The 27,930-nt window shown below is 36.5% G+C and overlaps 1 protein-coding gene and 1 long non-coding RNA gene across 6 annotated transcripts in view; one reads left to right on the forward strand and one right to left on the reverse strand.

The window, feature by feature from the left end:
• PTBP2 (polypyrimidine tract binding protein 2) overlaps positions 1-22,755 on the forward strand; it is a 56,726-nt gene extending 33,971 nt beyond the window's left edge. For 2 of the 5 annotated variants that reach the window (XM_075424978.1, XM_075424981.1), the window contains 9 exons: positions 841-1,005; positions 1,082-1,192; positions 9,826-10,021; positions 18,066-18,220; positions 19,672-19,705; positions 20,160-20,252; positions 20,625-20,841; positions 20,943-21,020; positions 21,168-22,755. In XM_075424978.1, the coding sequence (XP_075281093.1) occupies positions 841-1,005; positions 1,082-1,192; positions 9,826-10,021; positions 18,066-18,220; positions 19,672-19,705; positions 20,160-20,252; positions 20,625-20,841; positions 20,943-21,020; positions 21,168-21,300 (1,182 nt within the window). In that variant the 3' untranslated portion in view covers positions 21,301-22,755. The remainder of the gene's footprint in view (positions 1-840; positions 1,006-1,081; positions 1,193-9,825; positions 10,022-18,065; positions 18,221-19,671; positions 19,706-20,159; positions 20,253-20,624; positions 20,842-20,942; positions 21,021-21,167) is intronic. The other 3 variants (XM_075424982.1, XM_075424979.1, XM_075424980.1) reach the window with 3 other exon arrangements.
• Positions 11,225-27,547, reverse strand: LOC142361805 (uncharacterized). The gene is made up of 3 exons (XR_012764418.1): positions 27,321-27,547; positions 12,957-13,045; positions 11,225-11,579 (listed from the first exon to the last, which is right to left on the reverse strand). It is a non-coding gene; the product is annotated as an uncharacterized LOC142361805 (long non-coding RNA).
• Positions 27,548-27,930: the final 383 nt, after the last annotated feature.

The following is a 27,930-nucleotide window of genomic DNA, read 5'->3' on the forward strand; positions in this document are numbered from 1 at the left end:
AACGTATTAAATGGAAACCCTTTTTTCTGCACTGTTTCTTTCTCGGAAAGAGGCATCTGATCTTTCTGATACTGTCAGTTTTGTCAGTGGAAGTAGTTACATTGATGTGTGTTCTTGTGATGTCATCACATGGTTACCTTTGAATTTCTAAAACCCTGCTTGTATTTAAAAACCAAAAAATCCCCACACATGGAGAGGATTTTCTTTCTGAAAGAGCGTGGATAACAGACACCAGTTTATTTACCTCTCTGTGGATATCACTTTCTGATACTTGTCAGTCTTGTGTATTATTTCATGGTGTTAGAACTGAGAAGTTTGGAAGTGTTAGTTTAGCATTATCCCTTCCTATCAGAGACCTCTACATAATTAAAATAGCAGTGAAATGTTAACTGTAATACAATCCCTTGACAAATAGGATAAATACTTCTGGTTTCTGTAGGCTTGGGGTTTTTTGTTGGTTGGTTTTGGGTGGTGTGGTGGGTTTTTTTATAAAGAAAAGGGGGGAGGAAGTCTGTGAAGAGTCTTGAAACCTACAAAATTCTCACTTTCTTTATCCTTACTAAAAGCGTGCTGCTAGGAAGATTAATGTTGGGGCTGTTTGAAGCCCCTCCTCACTGTGACATAAGGATTAATTGATGTTTTCATTTTTATTGTCTCTTCTCACAGAGTTGAACTGCATTGTGCTTCTGTTGTGTTATGTCTGTAGCTCTGAGTTTTAAAGAAGTGGACTATTTTATGTTTCTGAAGTTAACTATATTAATTTAATTAAATTAATTTCTAGCTATCATCTTGAAATACTAAAAAGAAGGTCTTCTATCTTTTTTTTTTTTTTTTTTAAAGCGGGCCCAAGCTGTTCTTCAGGCAGTGACAGCTGTGCAGGCAACAAATGCTCCCATTAGCGGGACCACTGTTAGTGAGAGTGCGGTGACTCCAGCTCAGAGTCCAGTACTTAGAATAATTATTGACAATATGTACTACCCGGTAACCCTGGATGTTCTTCATCAGGTAAGCCAAATTTCATGTTAACTTGAGCTATGACTGGGAGGAACTTGTGTGTAAAACTTTACAATGTTTTTGGCAGATATTCTCTAAATTTGGTGCTGTATTGAAGATAATCACATTCACAAAGAATAACCAGTTTCAAGCTTTACTGCAGTATGGAGATCCAGTAAATGCACAGCAAGCAAAACTAGTAAGTATAGCTCTCTTTTTAAGGCTGGCGACCTTCCTGTACTGTAAACATTTGTGAAATGTTAACATAACAGAGTACTGACCATAATAATGTGTCATAGTCCTCTGCCACTTGTGGGAATTTTTTGAGATAAGAACTGGGAGTTACTATATAATGTTGTTATATTGCGTAAAATCAGTGTTTAAAGACACTATGTTTAAGGATATTCTGTCTAAGGAATTGTATACATCTATAATTATGAACAAATATTTTAATAAGACTGCACAGAGATGAAATAATATGCAATAGTGAAAATGTCAGCCAGAAGTAAAATACAGGATGTAATGTTGATGCATAATTAATTCACTGTAAGCAGTAAATTTACTAAGCCCATTGGATTATTGTTGGTAGAGTCTTTCTAAGCATGAAATCAAAGATGTGTGATTGGATTGATAGAGATTTATGAAAGTATTTAATTATAGTAGCAAAAAACCCCCCAAACTTACATTGTGTAACCATAAATCCCCAGGAGAGAGAGTACAGTCTTACTTGTGGGACCAGACTATGAAGAAGTTCTGCAGTGGTGACAGATGAGAACAGGATCTTACTTTTATTTTATAGGAAACTCTCCTATCCTGGGTAGGAGAGGCAAGAATAGGTAACTGATTTTATTTGTTACAGCAGGAGAGAGCCTGTGGATAAATTACGACAAAGATCAACAGCATGTCATCTAAACCAGACATTTTGAGTTGAGTGGATATGTTGAACTAAAGGGGAAGGCTAGGTTTTTTTTTTTTATTCCCCTTCCCCCCTTCCCCCCCCCCAAGAGGTAAATGGAATGAATTTATGTTTTCAAACTTTCACGTGCAGTCTGGGTTTGTGGAAGGCTGATTAAAACTGCTGTGCTGGTTAAATGTTGCTTGGCAGCATAGAAAGTGCTTACTGCCCATAGATGACGGAATAGCTGAGAACAACAGGAAAAGGTGAAAAGCTCGCACCTCAGACTAAGTTGGTAATGAATATCTCTTTGTAGAGGAAGAAAAAGATAGGCTTAGTTTTCTGTTGTAAAGAATGATGACTATATTGAAATAAAGATCTTCATTACATCATGGAGGATGCTGAAATTTATCCTCGTCACCAAATGAAATACTGGGTATTGATTAAAAGTGTGTGAGGTGGTCAAGACAGGGAATCACAAAAAGTGAGACGTGTTTTCAAAGAGCAGAGTGTTATTTTTCTCAATAGTATGAAAACTAAAGTTAGCGAAGGAGAAGAAGATTTGCAGCTTGATTTATGGTGATGTACTTTAAGATCATCTACTCCTGAAAAGCAGTCTGGAAATATTTGTAGATTTGGAGTACAACTTTAAATTAGGGATATCCTTTTCAGAGATGAATAATATCAAATATTAGAACATGTCTCAGAGAGATGCAAATATGTCACTGCAATTTGTAAAAATTTGCTTGGATGGGATATACCTTTTAGGTTTGAACTAGGTTTAAAATAGTAATACAGAAACTACATCTTTAACCTACAATTGCTGCAGGAGTCAACTGTAGTCATTTAGATTAATATCTGAAATATTTGATAAATGGGTGCTGATGTGTTGGTTGCAGAATGTTGTAATTCAGTCTTGATTCATGTTTGGAAAGTTATTTTTCAGTAATAGCTGTTAATGCTGCTTTTAAATGCATTTTTCAAGCTAAGCATGACATCAAGTGATAAATCTTTTGACTTTGTTTTCTGAGTCTTATATAAATTATCAGAAGATTTAATGGAAAGATTGCATCTGTGAAATGGACTGTAGTGATTTGAAAATTATCAGTATAATTCTAGGAATATATTATAAAGAAGGGACAAAATAACAAAAGGATGAGGTATGTAAAAGTATGAAAGGAACCTGAGAATCTTGTGCTGTTGTTGACTTCTGACAAACTGATACTAGCTTGTGGGATACTGTATTGGTAATTTTTGTTGTTGTTTTTTTTTTGTTGTTTTGTTTTTTTTTTAAAAAAAAAAGCATGTATTTGTTTCTCCAGTTTTGCATGTTTTGAGTAGGGTAGCTGTTCACTAGTGGTAGTTCATGTGTGAATGACTAAACTTCATTGAATAACAGCGACTCCTGCATGTACAGTCATTGTCAGAGTGCTCTTGGAGCTTATCTTAGTGACAAATGGAAATGGTCTTAGGTTTATAGTTTCATATTGTAACCAATCTATACATAAATAGACAAAATGCTACGAGTAATACCAACTGCAAGTACTGAAGAATGCTAAATTTGAAGGAAGGTTTGATTTCCCCACTACCCTCCCAATCTAAATAGAGTAAAATAAGTACAGTTCTTATGGTTGAGCTGCTGTGGTAAAACATTGTGCCACCAAAACAAAAATACCTAAAGGAAAGAAACAGTCAGATGATAGCAAAAAACCGTCCAGTTTAAATACATCTGGAAATACAGTAGGAGCAAGAAGATGTGGTGGCTTCACTTAAGTTGCATGGAGTTCAAAATTAAAAGCATGGTAAAAGAGTGAGTAAAGAAGTTTTCAATTTGTTTTCCATCAGTTGTTGCTGTAGAAGATAATGGGGAAATTTAATTTTCCACTGGCACTCTTCACAGGAAATCAGAATGTGGCCTTAATAGAAATTGAAGACTTATTAAGGAAGTTAAAGAGCAATTTGAAAAACTCAAGTGATGTAAGTACCAAGGAGAGATGCTATTCATTTGAAGGTTCTGAGAAGAATGTACAATACGAAGCCTCTTGCCCTGCGGGACCGCTTTTGCTATTTGAATGAGCAAGTAGTGAAAAATTGCATTGCTGCTCCACTTGCTTTGTGAGAAACTCATTTCCTGTTAAAGTAGATTATGGATTCGCTGATTCATGTTTCACCACCACCCTCAGATTGGATCGTTATAGTGCATTACACCAACAAGTAAAGGTGAAGACAACAAACTTGAGGTTCTTCATTGCAGGTGCAATGCAGCAGTCTAGCCGTGGGTTGGAGAAAGTACTGTGAATGTGCAACAGTACAGCACATTGAACTGCTGTGCTTCTCCTAATGAAACAGAAGGTGATGTCGTGGAGATGTCTGTATGCATAAGCAGATATTCCAAGCATCAAAAATAGCTCATTTTTGTAGTAAATGATCAGTATGCTCAGCATAAGCAGCAGACTTAGATATTCGAATACCGGTAATCTGGTATACCACAGAAAGATTAGAGCGCCGGTATTTCTATCTGAACAGCTGGCTAATCCAGACTGTTGTCTTTGTGTAAATATATGCAAAGTACTCTTGCCAAATCTTGGATATTGACACAGTTATTAATCTTCCACAGATGCAGCATTAACTGACAGATATGTAGCCTGTGACAGTCATCTTTGACCCAACGTGGATTAAAAATATCAAAAGTCTGATTGAGAGTTTCTGTTATAGTTGACCACTTGGTCCTTACTTGGCTCATAGGTGATTCAGAGTACTTCTACAGAGATTCTGTTGAGGTTTGACTCTCCATTCAAGGTGTCTTCTTTCCAGTTGTTTTGAGTGACAGCTTTGGGGTGACTCTGCAAAAGGTCTCTGCTAGGCTTACATGGTCCTAAAATCTGTAACGGGAACATCAGGTAGTTGTTGACAGAATGAAAAGCAAAGACATCTCCATATAAGATATTTAGCTTCAGGAAAATTATCCATGGTTATTGCATTAAGGATTTTTGGGCATCTTGAATCCTAAAGAGCACGGTTTGTGCTTGGAAATTACGAGTAGTGTTCAGGTAAACAGAAGAGTGCTGGGTTGTATCCATTGCGTCAGAAAGCCCAGGAGGTGCAGCAGCAGTGTTGGTATCCTGGATTTTCCAGTTTTATAGAGAAGAGGAAGATACGCAGCTGGTCCTTCAGTCAAGGAACTGCACATGAAAAAAAAAAAAAGTCTTGTTTTTGGATAATGGAATGTGTTTTACATACGCTTTTTAGCCATGGAAACTTCTCGTATCCAAGACACTTGTCTCAAAAGAAATTAGTATCATTCAGATGCATAACTGTAGGATGCACTTGGGACACATCTCTCCCAAGAGATATTTACCACATGACCTTCAGTTACTTTGAGGTACTTATTTGAGCTGGAGTATGTTTTGTAAGGATTACTGCTTTTTTTTTTTTTAATGCCTTAAACAGTTATGCCCTTCTAAAAATCTTGTTTATAGTTTCTCCTGCTTTGTGTGCTTTGGGAAGAGAGAGAGTAGGGACTAAATTTTTCACTCTTTTTTCTCCTTAAGAGTTTGGAGAGAAGGCAATGGTTTTGTTGTGTTGCCTGTCTCTGCCCCTTTTTTCTCTCCACTCTGATTTGATTTTTCTTTATCAGAACTTGGTAAATGCTTTCAAGAGCAGGGAATTCTGTCTATTACATCAGCAGGCCCTTCATTCAGGTGAGGAAAGCCTGAGAGAAGAAATGATTCTAGGAATGTTCTTCCTCCACTTCAGAGCTTACAGATGAATCTTATCTGCATGAAGCTGCATCACAGAGCTGCATCAGACATTCAGGTTCTTACATTTTGTGACTTTGTACTTTTGCCACGTGAGATCACCTTTGCTGCTGGTATCACTTCTCTCAACATTCACTATCACATTGAGAAACAAGAGGTCTTAGTGTCACGAGCCCGTGTTGACTAGATAGGAATTCTTACTTTCCTTTTGCAAGAAAGCTTGCATGTCATTGATTACATCAGCAGCAGGAGAAAATACTGTGTATTGAATTAATTTCTTTTTTTTTCCTTTCTTTTTTTCTATTGGAACAGTCTTTTGTCTCGCCTCTTAATCTGTGGGATCTTTTCTCAGTCAACAATTTCCATCTCTTCAACCTCATGGCTGCCATGAGCAAAAAGAGAGGGTGGTTTGACATTATTTTTAATAAATGGGAGAGTATTGTGTTTTGTGGCACAGACCTCCATTTGGCCAATATTCTCTCTTATGTTCATTTTTACTGTCTGTAACAGACAGTTATAGCTCTCTGTTCTGGATCCTTATGACTTCCTAGGCGATGTCTGCGATTTTCTGTGGTTTTAGGGCTTGCTTGCTTATTCTTGCCTTTAGTGAAAGGTGCTACATTGAGACACAAGGAGATTTTTGGATTCTTTGTGACTATAGCCCTGATTGTTAAGAACCTTTCTAAATATTTTGAATGTTTCTGCTGTAGTAGTTGTCTAGGAATACTAGCTTCTTTCCAGCCAACTCTACTGTTTTGGAACTTTCACTAGTATTGGGGGTTGTGATTTGCATTATTTCTGGTTTGCTCACTTTCTTAACTGCTGTAGCTTATGTAGAACCATGCAGCATACTTAGTTATTAGGGGTCATCTTTGTTTGGTGGGGGATTTTTTGTTGACTTGTTTTTTTCCCCTCCCCAGAACAATCTGTGGCTGTAGAGAAACTTGTACGGATGATAGTGTGTTTGCACTTTGGAGTTGAGGTCATGCACAGGAGTACACTGTGGAGTTCAGGTCATTGTGTCACTTCAGGCATGCGCCTCTCTCCTTGGATTATGTGTCAGTCAGAATTAAGAAAGGGATTTTTGATTGTTCTTTTACTGCTGTTTTCTATTGGTCTTCTGCATGTTCTTACTAGCTGTCTTCTTTGTGTGCTCTGAAATACTACATGTTTTTTTCAGGAATCTGTCTACTGACGAGCTCTTGGCAGGAGGTGAACCACTCCAGAATCACTGTCCTCTTGGGAAAGTCCAAGAGGAGGGTGCTTTTTAGTAATAAGGAGGAGGGAGGGAAGACAGGGGCCTGGAAACGATTCGGTGTCATTACGCTCTTCGTATTGCATGGTGACATAAGTTTTGATACTCCTGTTGTTGAGGCTTAAGTAGTGGGTTTGCTGGCACAGGCAAGATAGAGTGTGATACTCACATGTTGTAGAAGGATCCCATGGTACTTGATCTCTTTGGTTTGGCGTGTGTGGTGTGGTACAGTGTCACATCTGAATGTACGTATAGATAAATGCTCAAAGACGAAGTTTCTGAGCAGTAACTAGAATTCTTCGAGATGTTGCCTGTATGTACCTTCATTAAGAGTATGGCTACTGTCGTCTTATTTTTTTCGGGATGTGTATTTGAGAGGAATAGAGTTTGAGGGTTCGTTGCACATTCTTTTACTGCTGTATAAGGAGGAGCTCAGGTCACACACATTCACAGTTGTGACTTTACATGTGAACAGTGAAGCTTGAAAAAATTGAAAAAACCCTAGTTGCTGGTAAACTTTCTTGCATTGTTGTTGGAGGTGTATGATGCTACTGGTAGAGGTGGGTGGTGTGAGGTTGTTTTTGATTTTGATCTGTTGCGAGGAGCCTTTCACAGAGTACACTACAGTGCTCATTAAGAGTGTCTCCTTCCTTTCCAGTTCAGGATGTTCTTTCAAACTGTTTGCGCCCCAACTACAAGGGATTTTTGTTGTGCAGTGTTCTTTTGTACGTAGTTTTGGTCATTTTGAATTCATTAGAAAGAAGAGTTTTCGCTCTTCCAGTATAAGTTCTAGTTACTTATGTGGGTCCCCTTAAACACTGACTACTCTGGAAACTACGAACACAGATGTATTTTGGCTGGCTACTTCTTAAGACTAAAAGATTTTCATCAACCTCACAGCATTCTGCCAGACATAAATCAGTGTGCCTGCAGACTCCACATAGAGGTATAATATGAATCTTGACTGTGTTTTAAAGACTTAGAGCTTTGTGTCATGATCCTGTGATTTGAAGAAAGCTAAAGGATACTGCCTTTTGGTCTCATTCATACCTAGTTTTCTTCATTATGAGAATGGGTATTTCCTTTATGACAACAGCATTGTCTTTGACAGTAAGTAAGCTCTGGCTGTGCAGAGTGGACCTACCTTTAATCCATATTTTAGTGGATTTTAGAAGGTAAGAAGTCTTCTAAAAGTGATGACTGATTCTCAGTGTATGCTTTTTTTAGATGTAAGTGGTCAAGTGAGATTCTTTTCCCAAATACCAACATCAGGAGTCTTGGATTTTTCTTTGCCACTGTGTATAAAGGAGCTAGCAAATTCTGTGTTCTGTAATGGTGACACTCACCACCACCCCAACAATACAGAATTAATCCTCAGCTTGTATTCTGTGAATCAGACAGTAGATTTGGCTTTGCTGGTATTGTTTAAAACATTGCTTAAGCTGAGTTTCAAGTGTGGGAGTTTTTCTATAATTGCAAAGCATTAGTTGAGATGATGTCTATATTCTCAAGTTTCTGTACTACTATTTTTTTTTGTATTATTTTATTTTCCCATTACTTGGAAGTTCTATTAATAATGGCTTACTTATTCTTGTACACTGGCTGCTAATGGTGGTAATTCTTTTAAGTGATTTCATGAGCCCTGAGGATGTCAGCTGTGATAATATATTCTGTGGGAAGGGACAGCCTTGCTGGCCCAGACCTAGCAGAGGCGTGTATGCAGGATGTTCAGTTTCCAGATGCATCGCTGTATTAAAATAATGATGTTGCTTCCATGCCCAGCAGGCACACTAGGTTTGTGCACTGCTTGCCTCAAAATAGTAAGTCCTACTAGAACTTGAATGTGTTGGAAAGTCCATTGCAGATGTAACCGAGCTAGCTGTGGTCCAGAAGTGGTACGTTTCAGTCCAGCATTAATCGAGGGAAACAAAAGATCTGATTTTTTTTATTTGAAAGTGTGATTCACCATGTGTATATATAAGGTAGTTTAGTCTATTTAATCAAGTCATTATGTTAAATAGTAATTTTTAAGATGAGCTGTATCTTCACTTCCTAGCATTTCTTAAGAACATAAACCTACTTAGGTACAAATGTTTCCATTTTCTAAATATCTCATATTTAGCTGTTAGTGCTTCAGATGAAAGGATGGTATGCCCAAAATGTAAATGGAGTAAAATCCAGGTATATCAGTTTGCTTGGTATATCATGGATGGACAAAACATATATAATTAGGCCTTTTTAGAGAGTGTTTTCATAGAATTGTAAGTGGTGATGTGTTGAGAGTTCGTGTGAATTTCACTGTTAATAGGCATCCTTTCAGAAGTACCAATTCATTGTGAAAATATAATTATTTTTAAGAAATATTAGTAACACTAGATTAGAAGATTAAGCTCGTTTTCTTTCAGTTTTGGCACCAAGTACCTGTAAGGGGAGAAGGAAATAATGCAGGAACATTGTAAATATTCTGCTTTAATAGGCAGCTGTCTAACATGGTATTTAAGCCTAGATGTCTTATTTGTTTCCCTCAGGTCAGCTTTCCATGTGAAAGAGCACTTGAATGATTGTGGATTTTTTTTTTCTTTAAAAAATTTATTTGGCATTACGCCTGAATAAAAGCTGTACTATGAAATACAGGTTAATTAACTGTATTCAACAGACTAACTTTGAAGTTTGACTGCATTAAAATGTCTCATGCTGCTTTGGTGTAGAAACAGATTCTAGGTAGGAGAAGTAAACATCGAGCTTCCTGGAATCATGTTAAGAGACATTAATGCATTTTAATCTTAATTGGTTTTAAGCTAGACAGTAAGACGGATAAATATCTGTACGCTGACCTTGTTGTTTGTTTGTTTTTTAAAAAAAAAAAAAGTTGTGCAACCAACCTGTATTGTGTATTTTCTAAATAAATTGATTCCCTTTTCTAGGCCTTAGATGGTCAAAATATTTATAATGCTTGCTGTACCCTACGGATTGATTTTTCCAAATTGGTGAATTTGAATGTCAAGTACAACAATGATAAAAGCAGGGACTACACTCGTCCTGATCTTCCATCTGGTGATGGACAGCCAGCGCTGGACCCAGCTATTGCTGCAGCATTTGCAAAGGAGACCTCTCTTCTAGGTATGATTCTGACATTGGTCTTTTGTATTGCAGAATCACTTGATGAAAGTATTTGTTAATCCTTCTAACAATTAAAGATCTTAAATTGCTGTAGTGCCAAGAGGCCCATTCAGGGTGCAGTCTGTATTGTGTTCTGAATTGTAACACAATTACATTGTCTTTAGAATTCCTGCATAAATGAGTGAGAGAATGCATGACAAAATGAGAAATGCACAAAGTATAAGGAAAAGTCAAGTTATCTCTACATTTATTCCCAAATCTGTCCTCCCCTCTTTCATGTGTTCCTGTCAGCTGCTACTTCCCATAGTGCCCAGCCTCCCATCCAAGTTTGTAACATTGGCATGATTTGCATGTTTCATTCATGCTAATGCTTATTATTTGTAATAAGAGATTATAAAAATAACGTTTTGTTGATTTCCTTCAGTGAGGAAAGATTATGTTCTTTGCTTAAGAAAAAAAAGAAAATGGTGATTTCTGTAAATAAGAGGAAAAAAAAATGTGTAGTTGCATTAGTGGTGCTATGGTACATGAGTTCTAATAACCTGTCTGCTTTTGAATTCATCAGAAGAAGCAGGTGAAATGCTCTGAGAAGGATACAGATAAATATAGCTTCTGACTATTTGCGAAATAATTAATGCATGCTTTGGGAGAAATTTGTAGTTTGGTTTTTTTCAGTTTATCACAATTCATTGCAGAAGTTTCATTCCTACTTATGTCAAGTTGCTGTTCTTTGAGAACAACTTTCACTCTTCAGATTTTAATGTTACTTGGACGGTCTCAGGACTTCTGTAAAACCTGATTTATTGTGTTGTGATCATTGTTCTTCCCACTTGCTCTTGTATTTTTTTTCTTTCATCAGTTCCCATTTTTCTTCTAAAGAAGACTTAAGAACATAGATTTCATGCCTTGTTTTTTGTAGAGAATGGGCCAACTTGGAGTAAGTCAGAATTAGTGTAATAAAGACAGACCTCTGCTCTCTGTGTGTTACAGAAGGTAGAAGGCCCTTGGTGGGCGATGTGAGCCCAGGAAAAGCGTGAATACTGTAGTTAAGGCTAGTGAATGCTGCACTGTATGTGCCCTTTTCTGAAATCAGATTACTTGAAGGATACATTTCATACCTAGTTAGAAGTTCCGCACACAAACACCTGATGCCGTGAAAAGCCGGAATTGAAGACTCAATAGTCGGCAGACTATTAAGCAGGTATTCTTTATTGTGGCGCCGGGCACACGGGGGATCTCTCCTCCAAACGTGTGCACCGAAGAGACACAGTTACTAGGTATTTATGCTATGTTAACATACATATTAATTACATTTCCAAGAAATGTTTATCATAGTAATGGCTTTTCCAAGAATTCATTAATATATGGTAATGTCCGTCACACATGTTTGTTTGGCGTCTCTCGGCAGGGGTCTTCAGATTATCCTGCAGCCTCCTTATCTCTGTAGTTTGCATACCTGTTCTCCCAAGGCCCAGGCGCCTAAAGGGATTATTCAGGAGTCCCTTGTCTTGCAACCGTCGGAATTATTCACAAAGAACCAAGACTTGTTTCTGACAACCTGAAGTGATAACATCCCCTACATGTTACATTTGTTACATTTACAGTTATCACACCTCTCACAAATTTTGGGGTGCTTGACTTAAGATCCTCCAGTATGACTTGCAAAATGATGTATTACTTGTAGCTACAGCAGACATTTTGGAAAGCAAGAAATACCATAATAATCTGAAGTCTCTGAAGAACCTGTAGCTAAAGTTTATTTTCTTTTTTTTTCCTGCCATCATTTATAAATTGAAATACCTCATTTCATGGATTGATAGGGAAGATGGATGAGTGTTTGTGAAGATGTTTGACACCACAGAGATGAGTGCTGTAGAAATGTCCTTGAGGCAGTTAGTAATTCTTTTGTGAGCACGTAATGACTAGAATGTAGATGTGAGGCTGCAGTATGAGTAGTAAAGAGGCAAAAGCAAAGTAAGGAAGCTGCTTATTAATATGAGACCCATCATATTAAGTTTTGTAAGGCAGGGATTTAGGAGAGGAGAGAGGTAAAGATTCATAATTTATAAAACAGTGCCCAATGTAGCATTGCTTATGTAAATAACTCGGACATTTTCCTGGATCCAGAGAGGTTGCTTTCCAGTCTCAAGCTTTCTAACATATTTCTTTGTGTATAGTGCTTATAGTATGCATCAAATTAACAGGTTTGACTTGCTTGGCATAGTGGAATCCCACTCTGAGGATGCTTGGGTCATTGAGTCTTTTTTGATACGTTTAATAATTGTGGTTATTATACTTGGTATAGTTGGCCAAGTGACATGGCTCTAGTGGACTTTGTTTTCTAGTGGTTTAGGTTTGAAAGTCACTTAGATGCTATTGCAATTTTTGTCTGCAAAGCTACATAAGGTTTCTAACCTTTTGATTTTAAACATACTCATTCTTTTGTGTATATTAAAGTTTTTTGCTAGTAAAATTATAATCACAATCATATTAACTAATTAAATATTTTAATTCTTACTTTCTGGACAGACCTCTTTAAATGCACTGTTTTTCCAGGAACCAGGAAAATAAAAAGTACATGACATAAGTAACTTTTTTTTGCAGTTGTGAAACGTTTTCATAGTGTCAGTGGGGTCAGTCATGTTTGTTTTGATGAGTAGGAGAGATTATATATCATGGCTGTTCTTTTTACTCTGTAAAAACGTTCATTGTTGTGAAAGAGACTTAGGGAGCTGGGTACATTTTCTAACTCTGCTCGTGGCCAGTTGGGTGAGCTTGGTATACTGTAACTCCACATCATCTGTCAAATGAGGATGATTATACAGTTTTTTGTTTGTGTAGGGTTTTTTCCCTAGTCAGTTTATTTTTTTTGGCTTGTTTGTTTTCACAGAATTTGACCTCTACAGCTGAAAAACTTGATAAAAAGGCTCCATACCTTAGCCATTTGGATAGGGAAAAATTTCCAAAACAGGAATGGTGCTTGTCTGAATATGGAAGAACCGAGTTCTCATTCTGGGCTGCATACTGTACAAGAAGGCACAAAATAAAAGTGATGTAAATAAAGAACAAAGGATAGAAAAAGCTCAGAAGCCTAAATGTACACTTATGCATGCAATTTATAGCTGCATTTTTATTCAGATACTAGAGAAGGGTGAGAATACATAAAAGTTCAGAGAGTTGTAAGATGGAGGTTGGCAAATTACGATGTGTGAAATACGGCAGAATGATAACAGCAACCTTGCTCCTGATTCTTTCTTTTGTCTTAGTATGTTATTTCCTTTCATTTGCTTTAGAATTCTTGTTTCTGTATTGTCAATAAAGGTGTCTTCAGAGTGGACTCAGTCAGAGTGTCTGCCATGCCCTGTTCACAGAGGTTGCCAAAGGCCATGCTTCTCCATGAAAGAGTTGAGCTCTATTTTGAGCTTAATGTGATGCTCTTCAGGTTCTTTGTGTGCTCAGAAAAAATACCCGAAGTTGAACCTGTGGCATTCTTGTTAAAATTCTTGATGTAGATGTTCTCTTATATGCATATAATGAGATCACTAACAGAAAATGTGGTAAGGACTCAGTTCTGACTTTTGCTTATGTTATGCTATCATATGCTGGATAGTTGTACAACTTGGGTTTTTAAAAGTGTGCTATAATTCATGTACCAGAGGTGAGGTTTAGGTTTAACATAATTTTATGAGTTGGGTTTTAGTGACAAGATGTGAGTCTTGTTAGTCTTGGCATTTAAGTCTGCATTAATACTAAATTATTATGTATCTTGATTTCCTTCTGGATGATATTAACCCTCCTTTTCAGTAAATGTAACTTTATGATGTAATGTAGTAACACTTGCAGCCTCGTAAGCTGGTATGCAGAGATTTTAAAAGAACCTGCTGTCTCCCCTAAACCCATTCAGTCTAAGTGTAAGAAGCAGGTCAGCAACAAGTGCAAAAAGATGGTGGTTACTTGACATAAAGCCACAGAAAAGTTCGTAACAGGACTAGGGACTAAATCCGGTTCTGTCACAGTTATACATACCTGCATTAAGATGACCACTCTTACTGCCTGTGGTTTTCAGACAAGTTCATCATATTTTTAGTATAGCTTTAATTTGCCTCTTACGAAAATGGCATTACTAATTTGGACTTCAGAAGTCATGCAAAAAGATACACTGAGGAGGAATAAATAATGTAACATGCTGTGTTTAAACTTCATAGAGGAAAAGTACTTCAAAAGGCTAGGAAGAAGGTGTATAATATTTGTATGTTTTTGTTAATTTCTGGAAAAAGCGAAAATCTGTTATTTGTAATTGTTGGAAGCTAAAATAAAGCTAGTGACAAAGCTTTCTAATGCCGGTTGATCATGTTGACAAAGTAGCTAACATTTCTAAATAGTTTCAGATAAGTCCTCAAATCTTTAATGGTGTTGCATGATAATTAATAATCATAATGCAAGTTGTTCTTATTTTTACTTATTGAAAATTTTTTACTTAAATTAGAATGGCAAATCAGAGTGTAGTGGAGACCTACAGAACAAGAATTGTGTTTTCTGTGGGTTTTGTAATTTGTCTGACCTTTCCAAGAAATGAGGTCTTAGGTGTGCTATGTAATCGGTTAGAAGCGTATCAGTCAAATAGATGATCCTAGCCTGCATGCATCATTACTCATTCATCTACTACATCCTCAGCTGTGATGAAATAAGGTCTCAGAAATCTTTGAGACTGTAAATTGGACGTCTTTTCAATGAGTCTTGTTATCTTTTGAAAGAGGGAGAAAATCGCTAACGGACAGAATGGGCTGGTTTCAAATGAATTATCAGAAGCAGATGGTTGATTATTTTTTTTTTTTTCTTCTTCACCTCACATATGAAAAGATATACACAGAATGTATACACCCAACCCCCCCAAAAAGTTACAGGAGATCTTACAGGAAAAACCCTTTGATTAAAAAGCACCTGTGCTATACTGAACCACCGCAGATGGATTTTAAATAGGAACTACTTATAATTGCAAATACTAGTATGTAATAATACTTTAACTCCAGTTTAGATATTTGTTTAATATTACGGCTGGAAATATGTTGTTGTGGTTAGGGCTCCCACAGCTTTATCCCTTGCTATCAACGCTGGCTTGCTTTATTAGCACTTTCCACTAATGCCCCTTCTTAAGATTCTTCTTAAATTAATCTATTTCAAAGATAGTAATTGAAAATATTTTTCTGTGAATGTTGTTGAATTAATCTGTGTTTTTAACTTCTTCAGTGGGACCGGAGAATGTCCTGTAGAGAATCTGATGCTGTGAAGAATTTTGCTTTTTAAAGTATGAATTACTTAGCTATCCTTTGCCCAACTATGGAAAGGGCCATAAAAACTTCACTAGTCATCTTTAGATTCATTTATTCCTAAAAATGCTGGACTGGCTTAAAGCTTCTAAGGTTAGGGAGAGGTGCCTAGACACACTGGAAGACTTGAAATGCTCTAGTATCTTGGCATTTTCTAATACCTAAATGATTGCTATTGGCTTAGTGTAAAATGAATTGTTTCCCTTCAGGTGGACATCTGTCACACCTTACTGTTATTCTTCACATTTCTGTGTGTATGACCTCTACAGTAGCTGAGTGTAAATAATGTGACATTCAGCATATGCTATACAAAGCACTCAAAATACATTTCCAAAATGATTTTTTTTAGAACAGAACTGGATTTTTTTTTAAAGTTGTTTGAGAGAGTTTAATTTGATATTCACAGGTTTCTCTGTGTATTATAGTCTGATTTTGGGAATAAACTTCTTCCACAGGGATACTTTCTTTAACTGCATCCTGTATTAATTTTTTTTTCTTGAAAGTAAAGCTATATTCTTCAGCTTTAACCCAAGAGCAAAACATGCGTCGCATTTATGTTAGATTTTTGTCTTGCTATTAGTATACCTAAGTATATAGTATTACACTTTCACACAAAATGGATTTTGAGAAACAGAATTGTTATGCCTGGACTAGCAGTGGTCCATCTAATTTCATATCCTTTCTCTGACAGCTAGTGTTATTTCCATGTTCTCTGATGGAAGACCTAGCACAACCCTCATAACGGATGATCCTACAGTAGCATACCTTGGGGGAGTGTTTTCCTAACCCCCAGGTAGCTAGTGCTTGCCTTACCTGATGCTAGTGTAGCTAGCATCAGGTAGCTAGTGCTTGGCTTACCTTACATGTCACTTTATTGCCTATTTAGTGTGACTGGCTGTTGTTTCTGTAGACTGTCTAATACAGTCTCAAATCTGTTAAGTGTTTTTGCAGGATGGAAGGGAGAAAGACAACATAGGGTTTTCCTTCTTTTTTATGTATTGCAGTCAGTTCCACAAATACCACACATAGTGCAATAAAACATCATATTTGTTGCCTTTTGCATCAAGTAGATTTTTACCTTTATCTTGTGGCATGAGAAAGAACTGGAATTCTCATTCTTCAGAACTTTCTGTTCCTCTGGTTTGACCCCTGAATACTTGAGATTTTTAATCTTTTAAACTCTCATCAGAAAGCATTCCATACCTTTAATTTCCTTTCTTAGAGTGCTTACCATTTTTTCCTCTGTGTGTGCTTTGACAGGAAATGACCAGAAAATATTTTTCAATGCTTGATCAGTAATACTGTTAAGCACTATTGCAAAGTAGTGATGGATGTCGTGTTCCCTTTGAGGGGTCGTTTGTCCAGCCTAACAAAATATCTCTTTTTTTTTTTCTTTTAATTATTTATTTTTTCACAAATTTGTGTAACAAAACATAAGAGTTGGAATGAATATAGAAATTTTTTCTAGGAAATATTTTTTTTTTTTAAAAGTAACCTTGCTTACTTCCCCCCTTTTTGTCCACCTGTGTATTCCCTTTTGATACTAAACCTGGGATTATTCTTTTTTGAAGTTAATGGTTGAATATATTTACTATTATATGCTTAGTATTTGGGCATTGACTGAAATTGAAGAATTTATTTCCTTTTATGACTTCCTTTAAAATAAAACTTGATGTGGGAGGGGATGTAGTCTTGATGTAGTCTTAGGTACATAGTGTGAAAGTCTACCTGGCACAGCAGAAGATCGGTGAAAAGTTGTGTTAGCTTAGCGTGATCATATGAACAGCAGAAATTTTGCTAAAATACTGAACTCTGAGAACCCAGTTACAGTAAAAGAAAATAAAATACTGACATATTTATTTATTGCTTTTACACAGTTGCTACATCAGTGTCCTTTTACTGAACACTATAAAATGTGCAAATAAAATTTTGGTGAAATATGATAAAGCTGTTCCTATATAAATTATGTATAGTGCATATGTATCACAAGAACCTTTCATAGATCCTGGGAGTAGCACACTTGCCTAGTACCCCAGTGACTTGACCAGGCGAAACCGGCAAGGTCTCTACACAATGTGAGTTTCCTTGGAAAAAGAAAAATAAAAGCACTGCTGAGGGTTTAGCTAATTGTAACGTGCTTCTTCAGGGAACTGGATGACAAAAGCCACAGAGCATAATCAGTGGTATTACCTTGAATCTTGAATTTAGAAGGCTGACTCCTCACCTTGTTTATGCTAAGGCTCTAAAAGGTATGCAGACCTTTTCACGTAACCAATTCCAGTGTTGTGTGTTTAGTGTGAAGCATCAAGTTGAAGTGAGCAATGCCTCTCACAGTGGTGGAAAATAAGGATATAATGGTACAGAGAGCGCAATTGGTGTTTATTCTTACTGATTGATCAACATTTACTTTAGACCATTTCGATAAACTGGGTACTTCAAGCATTTTGGAGTATAGTGGAAATAGTTTTGGTGTTCTTGGAAAAGAAAGTATGTTTTACACCTCATCACTTCTTTGAAGACTTGTTCTGAATTAAAAAAAAAAAATTCACATCTCACTTCCTTATGTTAATTTAACAACCCATTTCACAACTGTTTGGATGACTAACAGGGGAATGGTCTGCTTTGTAGAGTGTTGTATGCAACACTTGTACGGATATAGGTACTTTTTTTTTAAGACTTGTGTGTGTTTCGTAAAATATGCTTTATTTTAAAATTAGGGCTTCCTGTTGCAGCTGTTCCAGGAGCTCTGAGTCCTTTGGCTATTCCAAATGCTGCTGCTGCAGCTGCAGCTGCTGCTGCTGGCCGTGTAGGAATGCCTGGAGTTTCAGCTGGTGGCAATACAGTCCTCTTGGTTAGCAATTTAAATGAAGAGGTCAGTGAAACAATTTTACTTCTTTTTTTCCTCTCTAGTCACGCTTCATTTGTCAGTATTTTATAATTTCTTTGTGTTTGGCCTCTTGCATTTGGATTTTAAGCTCAAAGCATTTTTGTTCTTTTTTTTTAATAATCCCCCCAAGTTTATTTTAAAGCCATTATTGTTAAACACTTGTTTTCCGAGGTAGCTAACAACTTAAAATGTCCTTTGATAGTCAGCTACCTATTTTTTCTAAGAAAAATGTGGTAACTACTGCATGTTTGACATTTGAATTGAAAGATTTATTTTTACAAAATAGCAACTGTGCTTTATTTTGTAATTACAGTCACATGTACTAGGATTTCTGTTTTGTTTCTTCTAATTGTTTGCTGTTTCATTTCATGCTTGTATCTCACATTTTAAGGTCTTAATTTATGTGAACTACTCTAACACATTTTTCTTTGAAGGTTCTCCCAAAGATCTTGACAAGGCACTCTTCCAGTCTCTCTTAGTAATTTTTTTTCTTTGCAGTTACTCATTTGTCTTTAAAAATAATAATTAAAAAAATGGTGGCAGAGCGTTTTCACCTTAACTGTATCTTTCTTGCTAACTCTGAAATCTAAAGGGGTTTATTTATTTTGCATTTTTTCTGTCCTTTACATTTATTTTGATGGCTGTGAAAGCTGGTATGAAATGTGGGAAGTTTGCATCAGTCTAGCTGTTCCATTTTTAACTGGCCTCTGTCACTGTAAATCATGAAGTTTTTTTATCATCTGGTACTATTTTGTCATCCACAGTCTTGCATGTTAAAATGTTTTAGGTCAGAGTGCCATTCTGAAAGATTTTTTGCCTGCATTTCATAACCAGCCATGCTTACGCAGTTAAAGTTAAAAGTTTAAAATTTCTATTGCATGCTTTTTTTATTTATTTTCATGTTGAGATGAAATGCTGTAGTTTACTCTTGATATGAATGTACTTTACCCATATTTGTCTTGGGTGACTACATTTTACTCAGTTTTTCTTGTACAGTACATAAACCAACCATTTTCTGACCAAATTCCTGCATTTCCTATGTACTGACCTATATTTTATTTTTTTTTTTTGTTCCCCACTTCCTGATTTTTTTTCTTCTGCATTGCTGTATTCCCTTCCCCATTTCATCCTTTACCCTTTGTGTTCAACTTCCCTTTCCTTGTCTTTACCAAATTCCCATGCCCTTCCCTGTCTTACCCTTCTCCTTGTCTTTGTCTACATTCCCTGTCTTCATTCCCTATGTTCATGCTTCTGTGCTTGAACAAAATGTTCCTCGGACCAACTTGCCCCAATTAACCGCCTTGAAACCATGATCCATGACCACCTCACCATTCTGCGGGAACCACCCTTCGTTATGGATGATCTGTTCATCTCCGCTCTTCCTCGACTCTTCTCTCTTCTTGTCTTACGCTGCTTGCTCTTCTCTCCTTCTAAAGATGGTTACGCCCCAAAGTCTGTTTACCCTCTTCGGTATGTTATTGTTAGCACTATACTTTTATTATTGATTTGATTTTGGTTTTGGTTTTTTTTGTTTGTTTTGGTTTAGTTTTTTTTTTTGTTTCACCTTAATTCTTATTTGTAGCTAGCACTTTGGCTTAAAGTTGAATAGTAAATCTTTTGCTATTTTTCTTTTGCTGTTTAAAACTCTCCATAGACACAGATTTTTCTTTTAATGCATGCTAATGTATTTTGCATGGTCTTTAATTTAATATCATTCACATAGCTTTGAGGGTTTATCAGAAATTATTCTTTTCAAAATTCACTATTCAAAATCTTTATCTCCTTTATTCATTTGTGAGAGTGGTGAGCTTGAGTGAGTGATCTTGTGCTGTCTGAGTGTTCCATTGATATGTCAAAATGTATTACTTACGTGACTGGCTTTAAAATGAACTTTTTCTTTTGGGTTACCTTTGACTTTGAAAAGGTGTTTATGGTGATGTGCAGCGTGTGAAGATTTTATACAATAAGAAAGACAGTGCTCTTATACAGATGGCTGATGGAAACCAGTCACAGCTGGGTAAGATTAGCTTTCTGTTTATATTCCTGTTATTCTAAGTACTTTAAATTATGCTGTGTAAAATCAGGTGAACTAAGCATGTTTACATTTGTCGGTTTGTCTTGTATCCAGGTTACCCACAAGGTGCAGTATCTTATTGCGTGCACTTGTATTCCAGAAGGTCTGCACAATATCCTAAATAAACAGCTGAATCATATGTGATGATCTTTAAGTAAAATCAAGTACTCATGCAGATTCTGCACACCTAGTTCTTGATTCCAGTCTTTTAGCACATGACTCTCTGATTTGCTTAGGTGTTTTTCTTGTTTGCTTATGTGATGTACCACAAGCTATTGAAAAGTAACACGTAAATAATAAATATGTCTTTTTCAGCCATGAGCCATCTTAATGGACAAAAAATGTATGGAAAGATTATTCGGGTTACGCTTTCTAAACATCAGACAGTACAACTACCTCGAGAAGGACTTGATGACCAAGGGCTGACTAAAGATTTTGGGAATTCACCTCTGCATCGCTTCAAGAAACCTGGTTCAAAAAACTTTCAAAATATATTCCCTCCTTCTGCAACGCTTCATCTGTCCAATATTCCGTAAGTGTTGGCTGTCAGTAAGCCAGTAGTATTAATGTGAATCACAACACGCTGAATTGACTAATAATTCTTGCTTATGCTTATTTTCTTTCTGCCTGTAGACCATCAGTAGCAGAAGAGGACCTGCGCACATTGTTTTCTAACACTGGAGGCACTGTGAAAGCATTTAAATTTTTTCAGTAAGTAACTTTTCTGTATATAGCTCTAACAAAAGACTGCTGAAGTGTGTTTTTGCACTTTTCCTTAAGACATACTGCATAGAGGATAGCTAACATTGGGAGCAACGCCTGAGTGTTCGAGTTCCTAATGCCATTATTTTGTTTCAGAAGAGATCACAAGATGGCACTTCTTCAGATGTCAACAGTAGAAGAAGCTATTCAGGCTTTGATTGATCTTCACAATTACAATCTGGGAGAAAATCACCATCTGAGAGTTTCTTTCTCTAAGTCAACTATTTGAAAAGGCAGATTGAAAATGAGGGTGAATTGCATTGTTTGGTCTTGTCACCTATTGACTGTTCTGGAAAGTGGGGACCAGAGTTTGTCTTCTGTTGTTTTTTTATTTTTTATTTTTCATGCTGTTATCATTCCTTGGTTGTTTAAAAAAGAAAAAAAAATTCTAAAAGGAGTGGTATCAACTGCTGTTGTTCAACTGTTGTTTAGATAAACCATCATTTTGTTTAAAAGATTTCAAGTTAATACCACAGTTTTTCAACTTAGTTGACGTATGTGCCTTAAAAAGGAAAACTAGTACTGCTAGAATTGCATAGCTAGTAAAAAGCAGATTTGGTTGTCTGGGGCACACTGTTACATAATAGTTTAAATATGTGTAGGCAGGGGTGTGTAAAAAGGTTAAGCTTTTATTCCTCCTGCTTGATAGATTTCTTTATCTGCTGGCTTGTCACTTATTTTTCTTTTTGATTGGATAAGATGCATTATGCTGAAAAAGTAAAATGATGTTATTTGATTTCTGCTACTTTTTGCTTTGTGCCCTTCTTTTAAAAAGGCCTTTTGTATTTCATGGTTCTGGTCTAGATTCAGTTATGAATGTAGGCATTAATTAAAATTAACAAGGTACAGAACATTAATTTCTTAAAGGACAAAAAGTGACTTCTGTGACTTTGAGCCCTACGTGAAAAGCATTGTGGAATCTTAACCTTTTTGTACACACTTGTGGGATGTATCATATAAATGTCAGCACTAAGTAATGTCTTGTTTGTGGCTGAATATTTTTTGTAGATGTTTTTGAAGTTGACATGACTTATGTGCATTTCAATATATATTGCCATCTTTAGTTTGTAATTAAGATATGGAATATGGTTGTGGATTTCTGAGCATGTACAGACTGGTCAAGCTAGTTCAGGAAATGGTGCATGTATTTTTCAATGATGAAAAAAGTTTGCTGCAAATGCTTGCAGGAAATTTTGTGGCAGTTTCCTAAAACTGACAACCAGGTGGGACCAAAGTTTATGTGCCTTTAGTCTTAATTTACCTTGCATTGTAATATTCAGTTTTAATAAATCTCTTCAAAATATTTTGTATTTAGAAATTGATCAGACTTTACTATAAACATGGCTCAGAATCTACAGATCCAATTAATTTGAAAGCAGTTCTCTGTCAGTCTGAACTGTTACCTTGATTCTGTTTGAATGACCAATACTTTTTGAAATTGATGTACTTAGTTTCAAGATTCATAGATTCTGTTATCTATGTAGAAGAAAAATGGTCATGTATATTTTCTATTAGTTGAGTTTTTACATCTTTAGAACTGTAAAATTCAGTATAGTTTGAAAGTGGCACAATTAAAAATTAATTTTCTAACAAAGTTGGGAGGTTTGACGGTTGTTTAATTTCATTTTGTGTGTACTCTGCTTACCTCTGTAGCATGCTCAATAAACACTTCTGTAGCTCTGTATTCACCTTTTCTGTCTTTCTCTGCTGCTTTCTATCTCTTCTCTTCTTTGTTTTTTCACTTCTACTGTGCTTCTAAATTCATGTTTATTCTCTGCCAGGGTGGGAAAAGCATAATATTAAAAAATACAATACATGTTTTTTTTACCATAAACCTGGTGCTGTGAAAAATAGCAGCTCTTTATTTTCAGAAAGATAGTGACCCCTTTGCAGGCCTATGTGCATATTAAACATTTCCCACCCTGTTATAACTTACTGCTTTAAAGACATAACTTTTATTGTAGTTCGTAAGCTCTCTCTTTCTATCTTTTTAGTTTTTAAGCAGATTTATGCACTAATAGATCTCTCAGGTTTGCCATGCTCTCTTGCTGCAGTTTCATCTTTCATTGTTTCTGTGTCTGCTAAAGGTTTTCTACTAATCATACAGTATGCTCATGGGTTAAAGTAACAAAGTTTTTAAACATCAGATTAGTGAACCCTACATATTCCAGACCAGGATCTTTCACCTTTTCAGAGACGTGGGTTCAAATGAATGTAAAAACAGTTTGGGCACTTTTGAACTGATTGTTGTGGTGTTTTTCCTCCTCGATTAGAAAAAGGATTAAAACTTTTAGACAGTCCCTTTTTAAGAGTAACTAACTATGATCCTGAAGCAGTGCATTGGTGAAGGTGTTATTGTTCAATTTGAAGCATTTTTCTGTCACTTCTGCAGTACAACCACTGTAGATTTATTGATGTCAGATTACTTTGTGAACCTGATATGTGTTCTTGGGGTTGGGTTTCAAATCAATAAATAGCTATCAGCTGTTTAAAGGTCATGATGTAAGGTAGGGGACTTGCATTAATCTTCACTACATTAAACAAAATGCATTAGGTTCTTACCTGTTTTATCAGAAATACACCCAAGATACGATTGACTTATGCTCCAGGTATCACAGTGATCACTCAGTCTGAAATTCTAGTAGAATCAGATCCATCCGTACATGAAATTTGTGAATCAACATCATTTACAACTCAGGCACCCAAACTCATTGATGTGACTGTCTCCCAGTTGACTTGAACAGTAGTTAAGGGTCTGTCTGACTGAGCTAATCTTTCAAATTTTTCACCTATATAGTATGATGTCCCATATTTTTAAAAGTAAAAATGTGTCAGATTTTGTTTTGCATCTCAGAATGTGCTTGCATGTTTCAGATAGAGATGTGCATTGAAATTTACCATTCCATGGGTTCAGCTGGTGCTGAAGTGTTTCTCCTCTAAAACATTGGTTTTAGATAGCATACCATGATTGCTGTATGTATAATTTTGAAAAAACTTCAAACATCTGCAGTGCTTGAGTGTTTACAAATACAGGGGTTTTGTAAAACTGTAACTTGCTCATCTCTTGTCAGGCTTATGTCCTTAAAAATAAGTTTCAGTACTGCTTTTCTTGTTTTGAAAAGTTCTGTGTCAAAAACCTGATGGGAAAGAATATATATTGAATTTGATTTGTTATAAATTCAGTAACTTTTATTATGAGGTTATATTTATATCACCAAAATTTAAAAGTAATGATAGTCATAATTGTCATGGAAGCGTTTTTTGTTAAGTTAGTGAAGAAAATGATACTTAGTCTTTAAAGTACTATCTCTTCAGAAAATACAGGTTTAATGTCCTAATTGCTAGAACTTTCAGTAACTTGTTTTTCTTGAGATGGTACCACGTTTTTTGTAGTAAGTTGTACACTTTTGTTGTTATAAAATGTAAGCAAATTTCTGTTGTATTTTTATCTCTTCAGAATGTGAAAATGCAAAGCATCATTTTTATTAAAATTTTACTAAAAAGAAGGCTTATGAATAACTTATACACTCCGTGGCATGTGAGTTTTCAGATTACTTTAGTAGAACTTTACCATAGGCATGCTGATACTCCAAACTCAGTTTGAGTTTTAAAATAATTTTAGTATTTTGACAGAAAGCAGTTGCTGACTCTTTTTTTTTTTTCTCTTTGTGAGATTTTTCTCTAATGGAGCAAGGAAATTGGTTGGAGAAGTCCAAAAATTACTCTTTGATCAAGTAATGTCCACTGGCAAATACAATATGTAAGTGGAGTAAAACAAAACCTCATAGCATTCTGACTGGCAAAACTTCAAAGTTAAGTGAATGCACTCAGAAGTATTTCTTTATATTGTGATTTAGCCTGTTATTAAAAGGCACCTTTGCCCTGCAGGAATAACAGCCCATATGACTATTCATAGATTGCCGTTTTTAATGTTTTACATTAATTTTCAGTTTTATAAGCCATCTTAAAAAAAATCCCTTTGATTCATGTTAAGTTTCTTAACGTTTATTATAGCATGTTACAACATGAAAGCACCAATCAGGCATTTATCTGCAGTAATTATGGCACTGCAATTTCATACCCTGGCTTACTCCAGATAATTTGTCTAGTTCTCTGCTTGGATAATAAGTAGTTCTGCTGAAACACTAGAAAAAAGGTAAAATTTATTTGTCTTCAAACAAATACATGAATCCAGTAGTGCATCTCAAGAATTGGCTTTCCCAGTATTAAATGTTTTACAGTGAGCAAGGGTTCTTGAAAAGATTTGGTTGTGTTAGGTAGGGATGAGGCTGAAATCTGTCTGTCAGACCTTAATCCATTCCGGAGACTGAGACAACTTTAAGTTCAGAGTTTTGCTGAGGTGAACAAGTTTTATTTTAAATAATTTGGCAAAATACGCCATCTCCTGTAATCCTGGTCTGTGTAGAAAGGGTTATGTAAGTTGTGAATGTGGTCAAGATTGTGTCTGAAGATAGGTTTTCCCAGGTCTTGCAACATCTGCGATGTTTCTTGCCTTGCTGGTCTCTTGGGGAGCAGCTGCAGCCTGCTGGTGCAGGTCTCATCCACACAGAGGACGAGGAGAGAGACTGTTTTATTGGAACAGTGGGATTTGGCATGCTGTTTTCTACTTAATGGGCCTTGGTGAAGTTAACCAGTGGACTGCGGTAATCTTAACTGTAGAGATGATAATCTATTATAAATTATTCTGTTAGTCCACAGTTAGCTTGCTAGAACCAGTGACAAGGTTCCTGCCTTGATGAGGAATTACATGCCAGAACAGTGAAGCTTCAGAGAATTTAACTTGTTCTGTTTCTTTTAATGTAAGAATTTATTTAGAATTACCTAATAAGAGTCTCTTGAGCTTTGAAAATTTCTACAGTCCATTTACACACACACGTGTATGCATGTTTGGCCTCTTCAGGAAGGTTAACAAAAGGAGACTGGCGAGTTCCTGCTTCACCTTAAAAAAATGCCATTTTTACTGTATGATATGCCTTTGTTGTAATTTTCTGGGTTTACTGAACTTTCCCCTGATCCACAAAGTGAATTTGGAAGAGGATTACGTTGCTTTGTTTTTCCCCATTCAAAGTTTGCAGCATGTAATGTTTAGTATCTCTATTTGGTCTTGATTACTTCTGCATGCAGGCAGCAAAGGAAAAGCAAAGAACTTTTCTTCCTTGGGAAAATGTGAATTCAGTGCACATTGGCTTAAATATCTCAAAAACCCCCTCAAAATAGGACTCCTATTATTGAAGAATTCTGCATGTTTTATGAGTTTCAGCCCAGTTTTGTAAAGAAATGAGACAAGCATAATTGCGCTGTCTGTGTGTGAATGTCCTGTTCCCTAGATAACTCCTGTCTCCTCCCTGTTGCTCCGGCCCCCTTGGGCTTGTTGCCTGTGAGGGGGATGGAGGTCTCGTGTACTATGGTGTTGCTATTTCTATCCTCATGATTAGTTGGCTTGCTAGGGCAAAGTTGTTACTTTCAGTGCTATGGGAAAGGGAAGGAAAAAATCTGCCTTCTTTTTTGTTTTGGCAGGACTTACCGAACGGGCGTGCACAAAGTTATTTCTAACGGGTGGCAGTTTGTGAGGTAGCACGCGTGGCGGGTCCTGGGCATACTGCGGGGGGTACACGAGAAATGCAAGGGAGGGGATGTTTTGCAGCAGGAGCGGTATTGAACAGAGGAGCATGGAGGGACGTTCAGTAGGTTTCTTTAAGTTGTTTTCATGAATAAATAGCCCTTAAAAATTGTTGGTGAAGAGAGAATTACTGGTTGAATTATTTTGGGGAGTTAGTTCATGAACAAGTCTGGTCAAAATCAGTACAGCTCGTGAGGTAAATGTGATACATTTTCACTTCTGCTCAACAGATAACGGAGGTGTTGGAGCTTAGCAATTGCATGCAGACTGCTGTGGAAGCTGGTTTTCACAGGATGAGTACTGATCATCCCTGGAAGCCAGCGAGACTGAAAGCCTGAAGCCTTTAGCGCTAGGATAGGCTACATGTCAGGGTAGTTTAGGATGATTGACACTGATGGCTTGCCAAAGAGCTAGATAAAGCAAGCTAGCAGGATCTAGTAAGAGATTTGTTAGAAGAGATGTCAAGAGTGACACATGTTGGAACTGGCATTTTATAATGAAAAAATGTGTGCTGTGAAATTTCTGACCATCTCTATTCCATGGAACAGTGCTCCAGTATCCTTTGGGCTCATCCCATCCCCTTTAGTTCCTTAGTGCCCTGGGCTTACCTCTTGCAGCATCAGCATCATTCGAAGATTTCAGTTGTGCAGCCAAAATCATGCTGGACTAGTCTGTTCTTTTCTGAAGCACGAGAGGTTTCTTGGCAGCTGCACCTGACAAGCACCAGTGATTTGCTGCATGTGGTAGAACACCAGCCTTGCTGCTACTTTAAAGCATTGACAGTCCTCAGCTAGTAAATAGCCACAGTGCTGTGCCAGCATAATGCTCTCTTCAGCATGCTGTGCTTTGTTGTCTGAACTTTAACCTTCAGGTATTGACTTTAAGGTAATTTGGGTACATTTTCTGTGAACAAGGTTGTGTTTCAAAGTGTGGGGGCTTTTTCTTTCGTTTTTCCTCTGTTTTTAGAGAGTGATTTTCCTGTTGATGTTTATAGAAAATAGACCAGAGATCACCTTCATTTCGCAATTCTCTTGCAAATTCTGGTAAACCACAATGATTTTGGTCAGAGGTGCGTCTCATCTTTAAAAAGGGAACAAAGTTCTTTAAAAATATATTTTTGCTGATCTGAAAGAATATACCCCATAACACCCTTCCTTTTTAAGTTCACAGCAGCTTCCTAATTTTCTAAGGATGGGAATTCTGTAAATTAGCTTCTTT

Source organism: Opisthocomus hoazin, chromosome 6 (genome assembly GCF_030867145.1).
Source record: "Opisthocomus hoazin isolate bOpiHoa1 chromosome 6, bOpiHoa1.hap1, whole genome shotgun sequence".
NCBI classification, from domain to species: domain Eukaryota; kingdom Metazoa; phylum Chordata; class Aves; order Opisthocomiformes; family Opisthocomidae; genus Opisthocomus; species Opisthocomus hoazin.